At 35.7% G+C, this 16,408-nt stretch overlaps 2 protein-coding genes across 2 annotated transcripts; both read right to left on the bottom strand.

The window, feature by feature from the left end:
* Positions 1-9,081: 9,081 nt before the first annotated feature.
* On the bottom strand, positions 9,082-9,972 carry LOC110944864 (putative glutamine amidotransferase GAT1_2.1). Its single transcript, XM_022186509.1, has 4 exons — positions 9,961-9,972; positions 9,750-9,821; positions 9,450-9,656; positions 9,082-9,351 (listed from the first exon to the last, which is right to left on the bottom strand). Exons 1-4 carry the CDS (start codon positions 9,970-9,972, stop codon positions 9,082-9,084), a joined length of 561 nt encoding a protein of 186 aa, XP_022042201.1.
* A 2,081-nt stretch (positions 9,973-12,053) lies between these two features.
* Positions 12,054-15,377, bottom strand: LOC110865630 (actin-related protein 2/3 complex subunit 3). Its single transcript, XM_022114958.2, has 5 exons — positions 15,166-15,377; positions 13,775-13,826; positions 13,535-13,643; positions 13,168-13,437; positions 12,054-12,294 (listed from the first exon to the last, which is right to left on the bottom strand). Exons 2-5 carry the CDS (start codon positions 13,775-13,777, stop codon positions 12,152-12,154), a joined length of 525 nt encoding a protein of 174 aa, XP_021970650.1. The 5' UTR covers positions 13,778-13,826; positions 15,166-15,377; the 3' UTR covers positions 12,054-12,151.
* Positions 15,378-16,408: the final 1,031 nt, after the last annotated feature.

Genomic DNA, 16,408 nt, shown 5'->3' with positions numbered 1-16,408 from the left:
GTACTGGTGGCCGGGAATGAAAAAGGATATCGCTCTCTACGTTGGGAAGTGCCTAACTTGTGCAAGGGTCAAGGCTGAACATCAAAGACCCTCTGGCTTACTCGAGCAACCGCCAATCCCTATATGGAAGTGGGAGAGTATAGCTATGGATTTCATAACAAAGCTTCCACCCACATCATCAGGTCACGATAGCATTTGGGTTGTCGTTGACCGTTTAACCAAATCAGCCCACTTTTTGCCAATACGGGAAGACTACAAGGTAGAACGATTAGCCCGAATCTACACTGACGAGATTATTTGTAATCATGATACACCTCGCGACATCATATCTGACCGTGACGCTCGGTTTACCTCGCGATTGTGGGAAACGTTTCAAGCAGCTCTTGGTACGTCGCTTAACTTAAGTACCGCATTCCATCCTCAAACCGACGGACAGACTGAAAGAACGATTTGTACTCTTGAAGACATGCTTCGTTCGTGTGTCATAGATTTCGGTGGTAGTTGGAACAAATACCTGCCGTTAGTCGAATTCTCGTATAACAACAGTTATCATACCAGCATCCAAATGGCGCCATTCGAGGCTTTATATGGAAGAAGATGTCGATCGCCTATTGTGTGGCACGAGATCGGTCACTCGCAATTAACCGGTCCCGAGTTACTGCAAGAAACGACTGCAAAGTCCTCCAAATTCGAGACAACTTGCTGAAAGCTCGGAGTAGACAGAAAAGTTATGCCGATAAACGACGCAAGCCCCTTGAATTTGACGTTGGCGACTACGTACTCCTAAAGGTATCACTTTGGAAGGGTGTGGTCAGGTTCGGCAAGAAAGGGAAACTAGCGCCTCGATATGTTGGACCTTTTAAGATTCTGGAAAGGATCGAAAAAGTCGCCTACAGACTCGAACTACCGGAGGAACTTAGTAACGTCCACCCGACTATTCATGTGTCAAACCTCCGAAAATGCCTGGCTGAGCATGATTTAATTGTACCTCTCGATGACCTCCAAATAAACGAAACACTGCACTTCGTGGAAAAGCCTGTTGAAATCATGGATCGCCAAACCAAGCAGCTCAGACGCTTGCGCATTCCTATTGTGAATGTTCGATGGGAAGGCAAACGAGGCGCAGAGTTCACTTGGGAACTCGAAAGCGATATGAAGACGAAGTACCCGCAGTTGTTTAAGTGAAAGTCTAGAGAGAGAAAGTTTTCAAAAGTGATTCACGGTGTTGTCTGTTACGGCTCCGGTCTAATTTCGGGACGAAATTCCCTAAACAAGGGGAGGCTGTAACACCCCGTCTTTCCGAAAGTCAAAGTCAAAGTCAAGATTGAAGTCAAAGGAAGAAAAGATCGCTAATTGCAATCTGTCTCTCCTTGCTTAATCCCTGTTTGACTTCTTTGAATGTAGTTAGTCTATTTTATGTTTTTACGTTAGTTGTATTATGTGGAGTAATGAATTACAATCGAAGTATATTTCTCGATGCGAACCGCTTTACGACTGTGAATAATAGGAAGTAACAATGCGATAAAGTCAATTAATCAGTAATCGAACTAATCAAATCATCATCGAACTCGAAACTCGAATTACGTGAATTTTGGTTGTTATTATACGTGTGTGTGTGTGTGTGTGCCTTATGTGTTACTTGTGCATGTTTATTTATGTTATATGTGGTGATCAATCGAAACGCAATCGAAACTCAATCGAACTCAATCGAAACCGAATTATGACAATTGGTGGAGAAGAGATAGCGCAAGATATGGATGCTTGTATGTTAGATATAGTAGTTGGGATTAAAAGTAATTTGAATAGGAAACTCTATCGTACTCGCATCGTCCTCAATCGAAATCGAAATATAAAAAAATCGTGCAGCTGTCGATCAGGCTACCAGCCGATCGAACAGCCAGCCGATCGGACTGCTGTCCGATCGGACAGGCTGTCCGATCGAGCTGCCTGGCCGATCGGCCAACACTTTCCTCATTTGGCATCCTATAAATACCCCTGTCATTGTCATCCTTTCCACTTTTGGAAACCTCTGTCCGACCAGCACGCTTAGCTCATCCTTTTCTCAGATTTCTCTCGATTCCGGTAAGATTTCATCCTAAATCTTGTACTTTCTTGATCTACACGCAATGTTGTAGAAGGCGCTAGGCGCTAGTCGGGCGGTAAGGTATCGCCTAGGGATTAATCGGGATTAATTGGGATTAATCGGATTGGACTTTTTAAGTATAATTTTACAAATTTTTTTATATATATAGATAACTTTATACTTTTTATTAATAAATTTACAAGTTTAAGAGATAACTTTATACTTTTTATTAATAAATTTAAAAGTTTAGGAACCATATATAAACTAGTGAAAGATAGAGGGGGTTAAATTTTAAAATACCTAAAATTAAATGTTAAAATAGGTTTATAAGTAATATTTGGGCTGTAAAACAATGGGCCAGATTCAAAAAGGGGTCAAATTTTATGTTTAAGGGGCTGTAAAACATGGACCGATTAGTTCGATTTGACCGCCTGGGACCGATTTTGACCGCCTAAGATCGATTTTGACCATATCTGCCTAATTGGACTGACTAGCTAAAAATTAGTCAGTAACTCACCGCCTAGCGCCTAGGCGCCGATTAATCGGTCCCCTAGGCCGATTTCTGCAACATTGTCTATAGGCACTCCTACACCTTTCTATCTTTCAAATCTCAACTTTTAACCGTGAAATCATCAAGATTCAAGTGTTCTAGGATGATGTCATCATGGGTTCTTGAAGAACTTCATGTTTTGGCCTCAATCCATCAAGAATAACTTGGATCTAGCCGATTTCCACATAAACAAACAAAGATCTTTCATAGATCTAAATATACACGGTGAAATGGATTGAAAGATGGTTTCTCCAACTTTCTTTCAACTCTTTTACACTCAATGCCTTCAAACCGATAGAAACGGAGCTTGTGCCCACTTGCTAATCATTCAGGTGGTTGCATGGCTCAAGATCCGGATTCTACCCACGAGGTTCACCGATTCCGGGTTAAACGTTAAACTCCATTCCGAACAGTTCACCGGCCGGATTTGGGTGATTCCTGTCCGATCAGGGGAACCAAGTAAGGACGAGGGATCTGTGGTTCGACTCGTTGTCAAAATACCTCAATAAAACGACAAACAATCAGAACGACCAAGTGATAGACGAGCAAGCTGATCAGGTCAGGGCCGGGTGCTGACCGATCGAACTGCTGTCCGAACGGACAGCCAGCCGATCGGACAGTCAGTCGATCGACTGGCCAGCCGATCAGCTAGCACATGGTCCCACACTTAATTAAATTATCCTTTGAAGTTGAGTATTGAACGAACTGTTGTTCGATCGGACTACCGTCCGATTGGATTACTCTTCGGATCATGAGATACTATACTTCAACACTTAATCGAATTTTTCAACATGTTCGATGCGTTAGGAGTGACACCCGATCGAACAGCCGTCCGATCAGGCGATACCCTGCTGAGAACTTGTTTTGCTTAGGTACCTAGCCGATCGGGTTGGCGGCCGATCGAACGACCGTCCGATTGACCGACCTGAAAGGTAAAGATACTTCAACGATTTCAAATGCTACAACAAAAACTTCAAAAGTCAAGCCATCATACACAAACACATCCTACTCAAAGGAAGAAACAATCCACTCGAACAGCCATCCGATCGGACTCACGTCCGACCGGACAACTGTCCGAATGGACGGTCAACCAAACGGTCAGCCGTCCGATCAGACTACCATCCGATCGACCAGCTGTCCGACCCTCCAACACTTGTTTTCCGTTTTACGCGTTGCTTATCGTTATGCTATCAAACTATTCAGGCTAACCCTACTCTCAAGCGCTCCCTTCAATCCATCAATCGCTGTGAGTATACTCGAACCCTTTTTGCTTTCGCACTTTTGGGTGTTACATTCATTACTTATTCTAAAATCACAATCAAACACACTATGCAATACTTTATACGCTAACCGTTATCGCATGTATACATGACTAAATGAATGCTTGTTGTTATGTTTACACGTGGAATGTTGTCTACCTGCCTTAACGACGATAGTACTATAGTTTGGACTCAGCACCCGTTCACACGGGGTTGTTAAGGATAATTACTTGCATGGATTACGGTGGTAATCAGGTATTGCAAACTGCCTCGGGCAGTCAACCCGCAGTCATTGGTATCGATAGATCCATGTCGATAATTAACATGCTTCGTTTTCCTCTGTGTACGTGTTGGTTATGCGTAAACTATTTCGAACTCTATTATGCTATTATCAAACTTGTATGCTCACCTTTACATTTTATGTATTGACTTTATTTTAACGTATGTGACAGGTGTTTAAGATGCTTATCTGCTAGGAAAGCGAGGCTAGAATAAAGCTCTAGAGCCCAACAAATAGTTGTCTGTAGTGGTCAAATTATGGGTCTCTAGAAGCAGATAAACAATTGCTGTTTATTTAAATCTGAGTTGTCGGAACAGAATATTTGCCTGGATTTTGTCTGTAATAATTTATTTGTTGTTTGAGATACGGTATGGGACTTATTATTTAAATTGAATAGTAATGATAATTGTTATGGAAACTTCTAGACAATCTGTTTCGCTCAGTGCCATGCCCCGATGATTCCGCCATCGGTTGGGGTGTGACACCAGCCGTCCCCACGACGTTTCCGTCCCCAACATAGCTGTCCCCGTGATTTATAGCCACCAACCCACCGCCACCACCAGCTAACCGCCATCGCCATAAACGACGATTACTGGATCTAGGGTTTCAGAATTTCGTGATTTAGGGTTTCGCCAGATCCAACAACGGCGGCTACTGTGGGATGCGATTAAGGTTCCGGCACAACTCTGGTAAGCCTTAACTCGTGTGTATGCCGGTTTTGATGTAGATCGGCATACTCAGAAGGCTTGAAACATGATCGATGGTTTTGGGTTGCGAGTCAAACGAAGTTCCGGCAAACTGACGATGATGAAAGCGTGATGACGGTGGAGGTGGTGGTGGTGGGTTGTAGTGGTTGTTTGCATCAGTCATGAATGCTTTAATTAGGGTTTAGAGGATGCACAAATGAAGAAAATGAAGATGGGATTGATGGGTTTTTTTTAAATTTAAGTGTTTATAAGTGAGTAGACGAATTGACATAAATGGCCCTCATGTGAGGGGCACATGACCAGTTTTTAACCAATAAAATGAATAGAGTTAGTGATAGGGGCCAAAAGAGTTAGAAAACATGACGTTGGGGGCTCAAATGTCAAAAGATTATTTTTTAGGCTAATAGAGTTATTATGAAACAACCACAAGGGCCAAAAACATAATTTACTCTTACATTTATCTGTATTAAATGTAAATAATGTTATTTGCAATAATTGAAATTTTTATATTGATATGTATACATTTATATCTTTGACTATAATCATTACAATAATGTTATTTGTAGTAAATGAATTTTTTATATTGATATGTATACATTTATATCTTTGAGTATAATCATTAGGGACAATTGCATATTTTCCTTAAAAAACTTCTTAATTGCGTATTTACCCAACTCAAAATTAAAATTGCATATATTCCCTTTCTTAACTATTAAAATGCATATATCCTCTTCGTTAAATATAAAATTGCAAATTTACCCATTTTGATTTATTTCATTAAAAACAAGTTATATAATGACTTTTTTTACCCTTATTTTTACTAAAACTTAAAAAAATACATATTTATTCATTTTACTAGTTTTTGTAGATTTTTACTAGTTTAGCGGTTTATTTCAGTGTTTAAGTTTTATTAAAATAGTAAAAATGAATAAATATATATTTTTTAAAGAATTGTGAAAAATCCACAAAGACTAGTAAAAATGAATAACTTTGTATTTTTTAAGTTTTAGTAAAAAAAGGGTAAATCTGTGCGAATCTTGCGGTCACCATATACAACCAACCTATTAGTAATTGGTAACATCATACATAATTAAATACATAGATTTAAAGACCATATAGCATTCTAACTACATAATTCTATTTTATTCGATTATCCTCTCGAATTCACTGGCTCCAATCCGACATCAATTCCTCAAGAGCCCAACGTTCTCATCCCTGCATTCCATTTCTTTCTCAACAGAACACTATTAGTAACACGTAATTTCAACATATTGAAAACTCACATCTTCACATAAACACGTATAATTGGTACACATTCATTCAACTACAGCATGTGTATACACTTTCTTAAAACCAATTACATGCATACTGTCGCAACCCCCGGCCCCTAATCACTTGGGAACGGGCGGCCACCGCTTTTGGTTATCTTTTATGCCCTAACTACAAGCGCATTATACAGTTCTCAACATATTATTGGTTTCAAAACGAACATACTCCTGTACACATATACAACAAATAAAGACAAACATTGAGAAGAAACTAAGACAGTGTTTGGTTGTGTGCCAATGATCCGTTTAAAAGTGTCTGGCAAGTACTTACCACAGTTTGAATCTGGAGAAGTCATAGTTGTCAATAGCGATCACTACACTCGCCATAGCGAATAGCGTATAGGTCAAGTCTTGCTATAGCCTCTCTAGCGATAAATAGCGATGGTAGCGACCTTTAATTTTTGTTATTGTTTGTTTTTAATATAAATAGCAATTAAATACAGCTATAAAATAGCTGGATTTTAGGTTTTCGTTATATTATTTTAGGACTTGAAATAATATAACTCACCAATATACCAAGAAATTACAATCCAAAATATTACCAAAATTCCAAGAAATAAATATACAATTTATACCCAAAATATTGGAGAAACCGAACAAGGAATATAACTTACAAAATATTCCGGAAAATTAATTCATAAGTATATTTTGGTAATTGGTATTTTGGACACCAAGAGAATGAAAATGTGATTTTTATAATTACTACAAAAATATGTCATATTTTTGTTAAGGAGAAAATATATTACTTTTGGAAAAGAAAACATATATATTTTTCTTGAAATTATTAGAAGATATATTATTTTTGGGAGAAAATATATATTTTCGTGAATAAACATGAAATACATTATTCTTGGGTGAAAAATAAGTTTATATATATTTTCTAAGTTAGACTTGAAAGTATATTATTTTTGAGACTTATATGAAATTTATAAATATTTTTGCCAAGGGAAAAATTATAAGTAATTTTTCTATGTAATATTTCTTGAAATATATATTTTGAAAATATATATTGAGGTATTTTTATTAGAAATATTATTCCGGAAAAGCTAATACAAAAATTAAGTATAAGAGTACTCATTAATTACAAGAAAATACGTATTCTCATACGTATAAATACACACCGGAATACGCTACAGAAACTTGGCAAAAATATACAAGGATAAGAATACGAATACTAAAACACCCATCCTTGGGGAAATATTCATGTACAAATACATAAGTGTGACAAATTAAGAATATATTATTTTAACCATTGTTCCAAAATTTGGTAAATATAATTTAAGTTAAAATATTTATTATTTTAACAAATAATTATATAACTTGGAATAATATTAAAGACATAAAGGAACGTAATTCAAAGACACTAATTAACACTAGGTCAAGGCAATATCCGCTCGTCTAATAGATCGTAGTATGTTTGTAGGAAGTCGTATGAACGAATATAAGTTGTGAGTTACGTCGGATTGAAGAACACAAAACCGTGAGTTCATGTCCCCCTTTTCATTTAACTGTTTTTGTTTTATAACTTCGGGGGTGAAGTACATGTTACAAAATGTTTACAAACGATTACAATTGGTATGGTTAGCTAAGGAATGTACTGTTAGATCATGTGAATGGGTAGGCACACTCTTAAGACCATTAATCCTCGTATTTGGACCGAGGGACATGAGTGATAGATCTATTCGGGTGTAGCGAGCCCCACCCATGTGGACCGGGTTTTGGCCCATGAGGTGACTATGTCTTACAGCCGGAAGCCCGACTGGTGCAAAATCTGTTAGGTTTGAGCCTTCCTACGCCGTTGCACACATGTTAATGGCCTTGCAAACCATTAATTGATCTGTTTCCTTATTTGCTTTCATACCAGGGTTTACAGATACATACTTACTTATAATGGTTACAAAGTTTATTCGAGCTCACACACGAAACACATGAACTCGCTCAACTTTTGTTGATGTTTTCAAACTACATGTATTTCAGGAAACTAAGTATGGATCTGGCGAGCATTGGAAGTTTTCATGGGTTGTTTGGAATAAAAGATGTCATCCGGTGTCTAAGGGTTTGGGTTTGTGTATCCTATCCTGGATAAGATACATAGTCCAAAACCTAGTTTCTATTAGTGTCTTTTGTCGAGTCATCATGGAACTCTAAAACAATTTGAATGGTTGTAATTCGGATTTGAAGTTTGTGTTTGGATTTTAAGACATTGTTGGTGATGTTTTAAAACTTAATCTAAGGATAAACATCTTGGTTTTATCATATAGTTGTTTCTTATGGTTGAATGCAATGATATTAAGCAAGTCACACATAATCACGCTTCCGCAAAAGTCAGGGTGTGAGAGTTATTATATTTCATAGAGTAAATTACTATTTTGGCCCTGTGTTTTAACCAGTTTAACCCTTTCAATCCAAAAAAGAATCTTTTAACATATCAGACCCTAAGATTGCATTTTATAACGGTTTTGGCCCCTAACACTAACTATGGTCCTTTTATAGGTTAGGGGCTTTTTATGTAAGTTATAAAATTCTTTTAATATTTTTATTTGTGTAATTAATTAATTTTTATTCTTTATTTCATGATTATTTAACAAAATACGTTTTAAATCTGCAAATAAATACATATTTCTTTAACAATTTATTTTTTAGAGTAAATTACGTTTTTGGCCCCTGTGATTATATCACTTCTACTATATAAGCCCAAAATAAGTATTTTTAACATATGTACCCCCATGGTCTCTATAACTAACTATTTTGGCCCCTGAGTCTAAACAAACCCCAAACTCTAGTTAATTATTACTCACATGATAGGCACATGATGTCTAAAATGGTAATTTCCCCTCCCCTTTTAAATGACACATATTAAAAACAAATTAATTCTCATTTACACCACAAACCCCCTAAATTCCCATCATCTTCTCGAAAAAAACCCCAAATCATTAACATATCAGAAGATATATGTCCCATCATATGGTAGAACAGATTAAGATCAGATAATTGCTCAATTGTCATCTTCCCCATTACAGCTTTTGCTAATTTCTCTCTTTCTTTATTCATCTTCAATCTCTCCATGTATGAAGATGCATTCCTCACTGTTGCTCCCATTTGCTTCAGCCTGTTCTCTTGCTGCACACTCAGTGCTATATTTGACTGTAACCAATTCAAAATTGCCATTGTTAGTCAACCGAAGTAAATAAAAATAAGATCAAATTGTTCAGTGGGTTGAAATGTTGAATCACTCATCATACCTCAAGAAACTCAGCTCCCGGTTTGAGATCAGACTCTTTAAGTTGACGAGTATTATCTCCTCCTTCGTATAAGTTTCTTGCAAGCGAGAAGCTACGAACAATAACTTTTCTCTTTTGCTCCAATTCTTTATCAGGTTTTAAAGATGTCGGTACCCTTTTTATGATATTAGGCTTCTTTTGATATGCTACAACCGCCTTCACAAATTCATGCAATCATGTTACAGTCGATTCAATACACAATCGCTTATAAAACTCACGTTTAAAAAATAATAATTAATTGGAAATGGATAAAATGTATACCTTGTAAGCAGCAGTGCATCCAGGATTGTCGAATTCATCTGAATTCGCCTTCCTCATCTGCTCAGGATGGAACTTATTCCATTATAAACTAACCCTAAATTGATTTGGGGGTTTTCTTGGAGAAGATGATGGGGATTTAGGGGTTTTGTGGTGTAAATGAGAATTAATTTGTTTTTAATATGTGTCATTAAAAAATGGGAGGGGAAATTACCATTTTAGACATCATGTGCCTATCATGTGAGTAATAATTAACCAGAGTTTGAGGTTTGGTTAGACTCAGGGGCCAAAATAGTTAGTTATAGAGGCCATGGGGGCACATATGTTAAAAATTCTTATTTTGGGCTAATATAGTAAAAGTGATATAACCACAGGGCCAAAAATGTAATTTACTCTGTTTTTTATAAATGTCGTTTTTAAAAACATTTGTTTTTTAACCTTTTTAAAACCGTCTATCATTTCTAAAATCGTTTCTTTTTAAACTGTTTGTTTTTAAATCGTTCTTCTTTAAGTCCTTCGACAGTTCATTTTTTACCATTTTTTAAACCATACATTTTTTAAACTTTTATTTAAACAATTCATTTTTTAAAGTCGTTCGTTTGTAAAACCTTTTATTTTTAAAGCGTTCCTTATAGAACTGTTTATGTAAAGCATTACTTTTATTTTTAAAACGTTATTTGAATCGTTTATATTTTTAAAATCCTCCATTTTTGGACTGTTTGTTTGTCCGAAATTCGTTCATTTTTTAAACCTTCTGTTTACTAAAATCATTCGCTTTTAAAACCTTATATTTTTTACATAATTTTTTAATACCATTTGTTTTTTATAACTGTTGTTTTTTTAAATCTTCTAAGAAACCGTTCGTTTGGTTAAAATTATTCATTTTTTACCTTTCTTTTTTTTAACAATCGTTTTTAACATTTGTATTATATAATTTATTTATTGCCGAATTCAAAAATGAACATTTTTAAAAATCAAAGGAATTTACAAATGAATGATTTTAAAAATCAAAGAAATTTAAAAATAACAATTTTAAACAAACGAACTGTTTATTCGATGATCTAAAAATGGCGTTTATAAAAATAAAGCAAAAGATGATAAAAATTATGTTAAAAATATTAGGTTTTAAAAAATGCATGGTTGTAATTAATATTAATAAAAGGTTTAAAAATGAACAAATTTCAAACAAACGAACGGTCTAAAAATGGAAGATTTCACAAAGATAAATGATTCGAATAACGCTTTAACAATAAAAGGAACGTTTTTTTTTACAAAAATGGTTCTTAAAGGAACGCTTTAAATACGATAGATAGTTTTAAAAAGGTTAAAAACAATTTCTTTTTAAAACGGCATATATCATCATCATCATCATACTCAGTAAATCCCACCAATAGCAAAGCTAAGGTAGGGTCTGAGGAGGGTAAGATGTAGACAACTACACCTCTACTCCGTAGGAATAGAGAGACTGCTTCCGATGAGACCCCCAACTCAAAAATAAATTGTTAAAGAAATATGTGTTTATTTGTATATTTAAAACTTATTTTGTTATTTATAATCCTGAAATAAAAAAATTAAGTAATTACACAAATATAAAAATAATAAAAGAACTTTATAACTTACATAAACAGCCCCTAAGCTATAAAAGGACCAAAATACCTTTAGGCTTAACTAGAGAAAAGTAACATTGTTAATGTTAGGGGTCAAAACCGTTATAGAATGCAATCTCAGGGTCTGATATGTTAAAATATTCATTTTTGGACTGAAAGAGTTAAACTAGTTAAACCACAAGGGCCAAAATAGTAATTTACTCTATTTCATACTATAAAACATGAAATCATACTAGCAAATTTAATAATTCGAGTTTTGGGGTGTTATACTTTCAACTTATTAGCTGATAACATTCTCAAACTAACCCAACATTAACCCAGTTTGCTGACATCAGTTGATATGTCAACAAATTAGTGTCACATCAGCTGTCACGTCATAAAAATACAAGTAAGATGACATGTCATCAAAAAGCCAAGGCAGATGCCACCTCATCAAAATTTCAAGTCAAATGCCACGTCAACACACAAGTGCCACATCAACAAAAAACTAACTGGGTTAGAGTTCAATTAGTTTGGAAGTGTTATCAGCCAATAAGTTGAAAGTTGGGAGTAGCGTAGTACAAATCGAAAGTTGGGGATGCTATCAGCCAATTGGTGAAAGTTGAATTTATTTTGTAACGTCAAAACATGGTATGTGTCAATTTTCAATATGTAAAAATATAAGATAGCAAAAACCCTTGTGCTCATTATCATCCAAATAAAACACATGAATGATGAAATGTAACTTTATTTCATAAATGGTATCGAGAACATTGGAAGGTAATTCAGTTAACATACATATAATGTGGGGGTTGTGATCTAAAGAGCAATGGTGTTGATAAACTTGCGTTTAGCAAAAGCCAACCACCACTTATTTGGAGTTCCATTAGGTCTGTATGCGACGCTTAGCAATCTCCCACTTGTTTCTTCCCTTATTTGCTTCAAGTAATTCCGTAATAGATCTGCAAATCATACATTCTGCCTTGTTAATTACTCGAACCATAAACTCTGCCATACATGGGTTGACACCGAATTTTTTTGATCATGTTTGGGGCAACAGTCCACAAGAATTCAGGGGTGCTATGCTAAACGGGCCGTGATCGCGGGTTGGCAGGTCCAACCCGACATGAACCTGAAAACTTGACAGAGACCCGAAATCGTGTTAAGACCAAATGAATCCGAACACGACACGAATATTCGCGGGTTGACACGAACGCGACATGTTTAAAAAGATTTTTTTTCCGCATATTAATACTCCAAATTTACACTTTTACAGCAAAAAAATGTATATAAAACAATAACATTTTTAATTATAAAATCTTATGTTAAAAGAGATATTGACATAAAAATTTACAATTATAATGTCACTGTTTTATATACATTTGTATTTTTTTTGTTGTAACTTTAGTGTATTAATATGCGAAAAAAAAATTAATTTTTTTTTCGGGTTAAATGGTTTGCGTTGTGTCAACCCGCGAATATTCGTGTCATGTTCGGGTTCATACTTATAACACGAGTTATGGGTCCGGGTCCAAGTCAAACTTTCGGGTTCGAGTCAGGTTGGACCCGCGAACACGATCCGTTTAGCAACGTATATATGTGTCAAAAAAGAATAATGCTGAATTGCCATCCCTACCATATTTGACACAAATGGTATCTCACTCAATTCCGAAACCGACCCGTTTTAACTGTACCAAATATTAGCCATCTTAACTTCAACTAACTTTGATGTTTTACCCCTTACCCAACCCGCCTGACCCGTCTATTTTTCCACCTCTGATATTGACCCTGACATCAGCACGCAAGTTGGCATATACTTTACGAAAAGAATATACCTCCTTCTTGCTTAGACCCAGGTAACGGAAACAGGCCAGGAAAAGGGAAACCAGATTCTCCAGGTACCGGGACATCTTCCAAACCGAGGTTAATTACGGCCTTTGTCCCTTCAGCTAAGGTTCTGCAGCCTTCAAGCCTCTTCAAGGCCACATTTATATAAAATGTCAAATATATAAGGAGTTTATCGGCTGGGCTTTGGATGTCAAAGTTCTTGAAGAACACATTTGCCCTAAAGAACGTGATTGCTTCGTCGATTATGTCGGTTGTGGCTGCACAAAGCAAATAATCAGATTTCAATCGACTAGTTGACCAACTGAAAACAATCATTATCGAGTATTTCTTATTAGCGCACATTAAAGGTTTGACCTTGATCTGAAACTGGTGCAGGTCCTCTTATGTGACTTTTGAGAGGAAGTAGGGGGCACCCACAAGCTTTAGTTATTCCTTCATCATCCACAAATGTAGAGTGGTAAACCTGATAATTATGCAGACGCGCATATTTAGCCTTCACCAGTGGAATAACATACCACTTTCTTTAATTTTTTTTTATTTTTATTTAATCTTTTAGAAATTAAAAAAAAAAAAAAAAAGAGGGAGTCCTTTTACCATGTTTAATAGATTACAAAATTACTCCGACTTTGATGCAGAGCTTCACTTCCTGCAAGTTAATATGCAAGGCTCATCGATTCGAAAATTAAAACTTAGAAGCAAACTGTTACCACAAAGAAACCTTATAAATGCATATAACGGTGTTCACTTCAGAACAGATAATATGTTGAGGACCGCGAGAACTGTATAATGCATTTGACCATTTGTACATATGATACACAGGATCATTATGTAAATGTTTTTGTTTCTCTCTCCCACACTTTTGGTTATCTTTTATGCCCTATCTACAAGCGCATTATACAGTTCTCAACATATTATTGGTTTTAAAACGAACATACCCCTGTTACACATGTACAACAAATAAAGACGAACATTGAGAAGAAACTAAGACAGTGTTTGGTTGTGTGTCAATGATCCGTTTAAAAGTGTCTGGCAAGTACTTACCACAGTTCAAATCTGGAGAAGTCATAGTTGTCAATAGCGATCGCTACACTCGCCATAGCGAATAGCGTAGCGTATAGGTCAAGTCTTGCTATAGCCTCTCTAGCGATAGATACCGATGGTAGCGACCTTAATTTTTGTTTTTGTTTTTGTTAATATAAATAGCAATTAAATACAGCTATAAAATAGCTGGATTTTAGGTTTTTGTTAAATATACATGTAAAATAGCATATATACAGTATACTAGGGTATTTTGATATAATATACATATAAAAATAAAAATAATTTTTTTTTCTAGTGTATCGCTATTTATAAAATAGCGTTCCGCTATTTATCGCTATTCGCTATGTAGCATATAGGTACCTTATCGGTATTCGCCATTAACAACTATGGGAGAAGTAAAGAGTTGCCATAAAAAGATACATCCAATCACCCCCTAATTTTAAAACTAGTTAGACCATGTGTAGTGGTAATGCTCCTACCCTTGGGCGTTTTGTGCCATGTGGCAGCCCAGTCAGGCAGTCAGCAATGGGACATTATGGGGCGTTTTTCTAAAATGGGTGTTTCCAAGTTCCCTTAGAAAACAAGTGTGCAGATTTCTTGTTGCCAAGTTCCAATTGTCACAATTCAATCAGTATATCAATGTTTTGATCATTTAAATTACATGGTCAGTTTAGGTGAAAGTAACAAAAATGCGGAAGATACAATAATTAAAGCTAATGAAACCCTAAGCCCTAATTGATACCCATATGTACACTTATAACCATGAATTCTACGTTTACAATCACAAGATACAAGCCCCATTTCCAATAGCAGGGTTACAATCGATTTACCTATTTTTAACCATTAAAATGGATCGTAAATGGGGAAGAAGTGTTGTTAGATTTAAAGGAAAATCGGATGAAATTGGTGAATGCAGAAAGAGAGAAAGAAGAAGCAGAGATTACCTGTGGGTGGGTAGGGTATGATCTATGATCAGATCAGATCAGATCGGAGATCGAATTTGTTAATTCCGACAGGAGGGGGTGTTTTGGGATGGGATTGATTTACTTTATGGGTCCCGTTCGGTAACGAGCTGGTATCGCGTAATTATATAATCAAACTAGTGATTCATGACGTTCAGAAAGGGTTCCAAGCTATTGTCGAAGATGAAGATGAAAATGAAAATGAAGGGAGTCTATATATATATATATATATATATATATATAAATGAGATGGATTTGGGCTATGTGTCCTTTGTCTTTGGCCATCTAAGCTGATGTGGCAATATGGTTTAGGAGGGAATCCATTCTCAATACACTAAATCTTTAATCCACGCGGGATCCGTTTTTGTTCGGGTCATTTGATACCCGTGTTTTCGGATATATATAAAATCCACAGAGACAACTTTCTTTCCTATTCTCCCTGTAAACCCTAACCAAAAACTTCATCGCCGCTTTCATTTTTGTGGCAATCAGAGGTAACATAGTTGGATTCAAGCGATGTTGGTTTGATATGCCGACCATGATTCATCGCCGCTGATGCTTTCTGATTATCCTACTGGTAAAGTTCACCGATGATGGTGGTTCTGCTTTCTCATTCATCCAATCCTATTGGTAAAGTTCACCGATTTGGGGTTTTTTGATGATATATGTAACCATTAAAGTAAATTTTATTCAAAGTTTCAAACTAAATCTTTGAAAATTTGATGAAGATTGCTGCTTCACGGTTTTAGGTAAGAGATTTATGGCGATTTGATGAACATTTCTGCTTCTTGGTGTTCTGGTAAGAGATTCATTACGCTTCATCATTTTCTTTCATTCGGAATGTTCTGCAAAGGTAAGCATTAGGGTCGTTTTTTTATTTCTTCAATTAGGGCTTCATTTTCTTATGATTAAATTCTTCTGTTCGTTTATGTTACATATATATGTGTCTTAATTGCCAGGCTACGAGCAAATGTAAGGGTTTTGAAGAACATGAAATTAGGGTTTAGTACTGATTAGTACCGATTTGGATATGGAATTAATTTTAAATTAATCCAGTAATTCAATCCCTTGAATCAAATATAGATATTTATCATATTCTGATATTCATCTTATCGTTAATGAGATGAATGCTTGGATTTCAAAATTCGGTTTCATTTAGTTAGCGTAACAAGATAATTTGCTTAATGAAAAGTGAGAAGGAAAAGAAGTGATAGGGTAACTGAAG

Source organism: Helianthus annuus, chromosome 6 (genome assembly GCF_002127325.2).
Source record: "Helianthus annuus cultivar XRQ/B chromosome 6, HanXRQr2.0-SUNRISE, whole genome shotgun sequence".
Classification (NCBI taxonomy): Eukaryota; Viridiplantae; Streptophyta; class Magnoliopsida; order Asterales; family Asteraceae; genus Helianthus; species Helianthus annuus.
Note: the sequence above shows the minus strand (reverse complement) of the source record. Positions and strands in the feature narration are given on the sequence as shown.

Coding starts and splice junctions, on each gene's coding strand:
- LOC110944864 (XM_022186509.1), bottom strand. Junction 9,657..9,749: donor GATGCACTGCTGCTTACAAG/GTATACATTTTA, acceptor ACATGATTGCAT/GAATTTGTGAAGGCGGTTGT. Junction 9,352..9,449: donor CGGGAGCTGAGTTTCTTGAG/GTATGATGAGTG, acceptor AATTGGTTACAG/TCAAATATAGCACTGAGTGT.
- LOC110865630 (XM_022114958.2), bottom strand. Junction 13,438..13,534: donor TGCACCAGTTTCAGATCAAG/GTCAAACCTTTA, acceptor TGCTTTGTGCAG/CCACAACCGACATAATCGAC. Junction 12,295..13,167: donor TGGGTCTAAGCAAGAAGGAG/GTATATTCTTTT, acceptor TATGATTTGCAG/ATCTATTACGGAATTACTTG.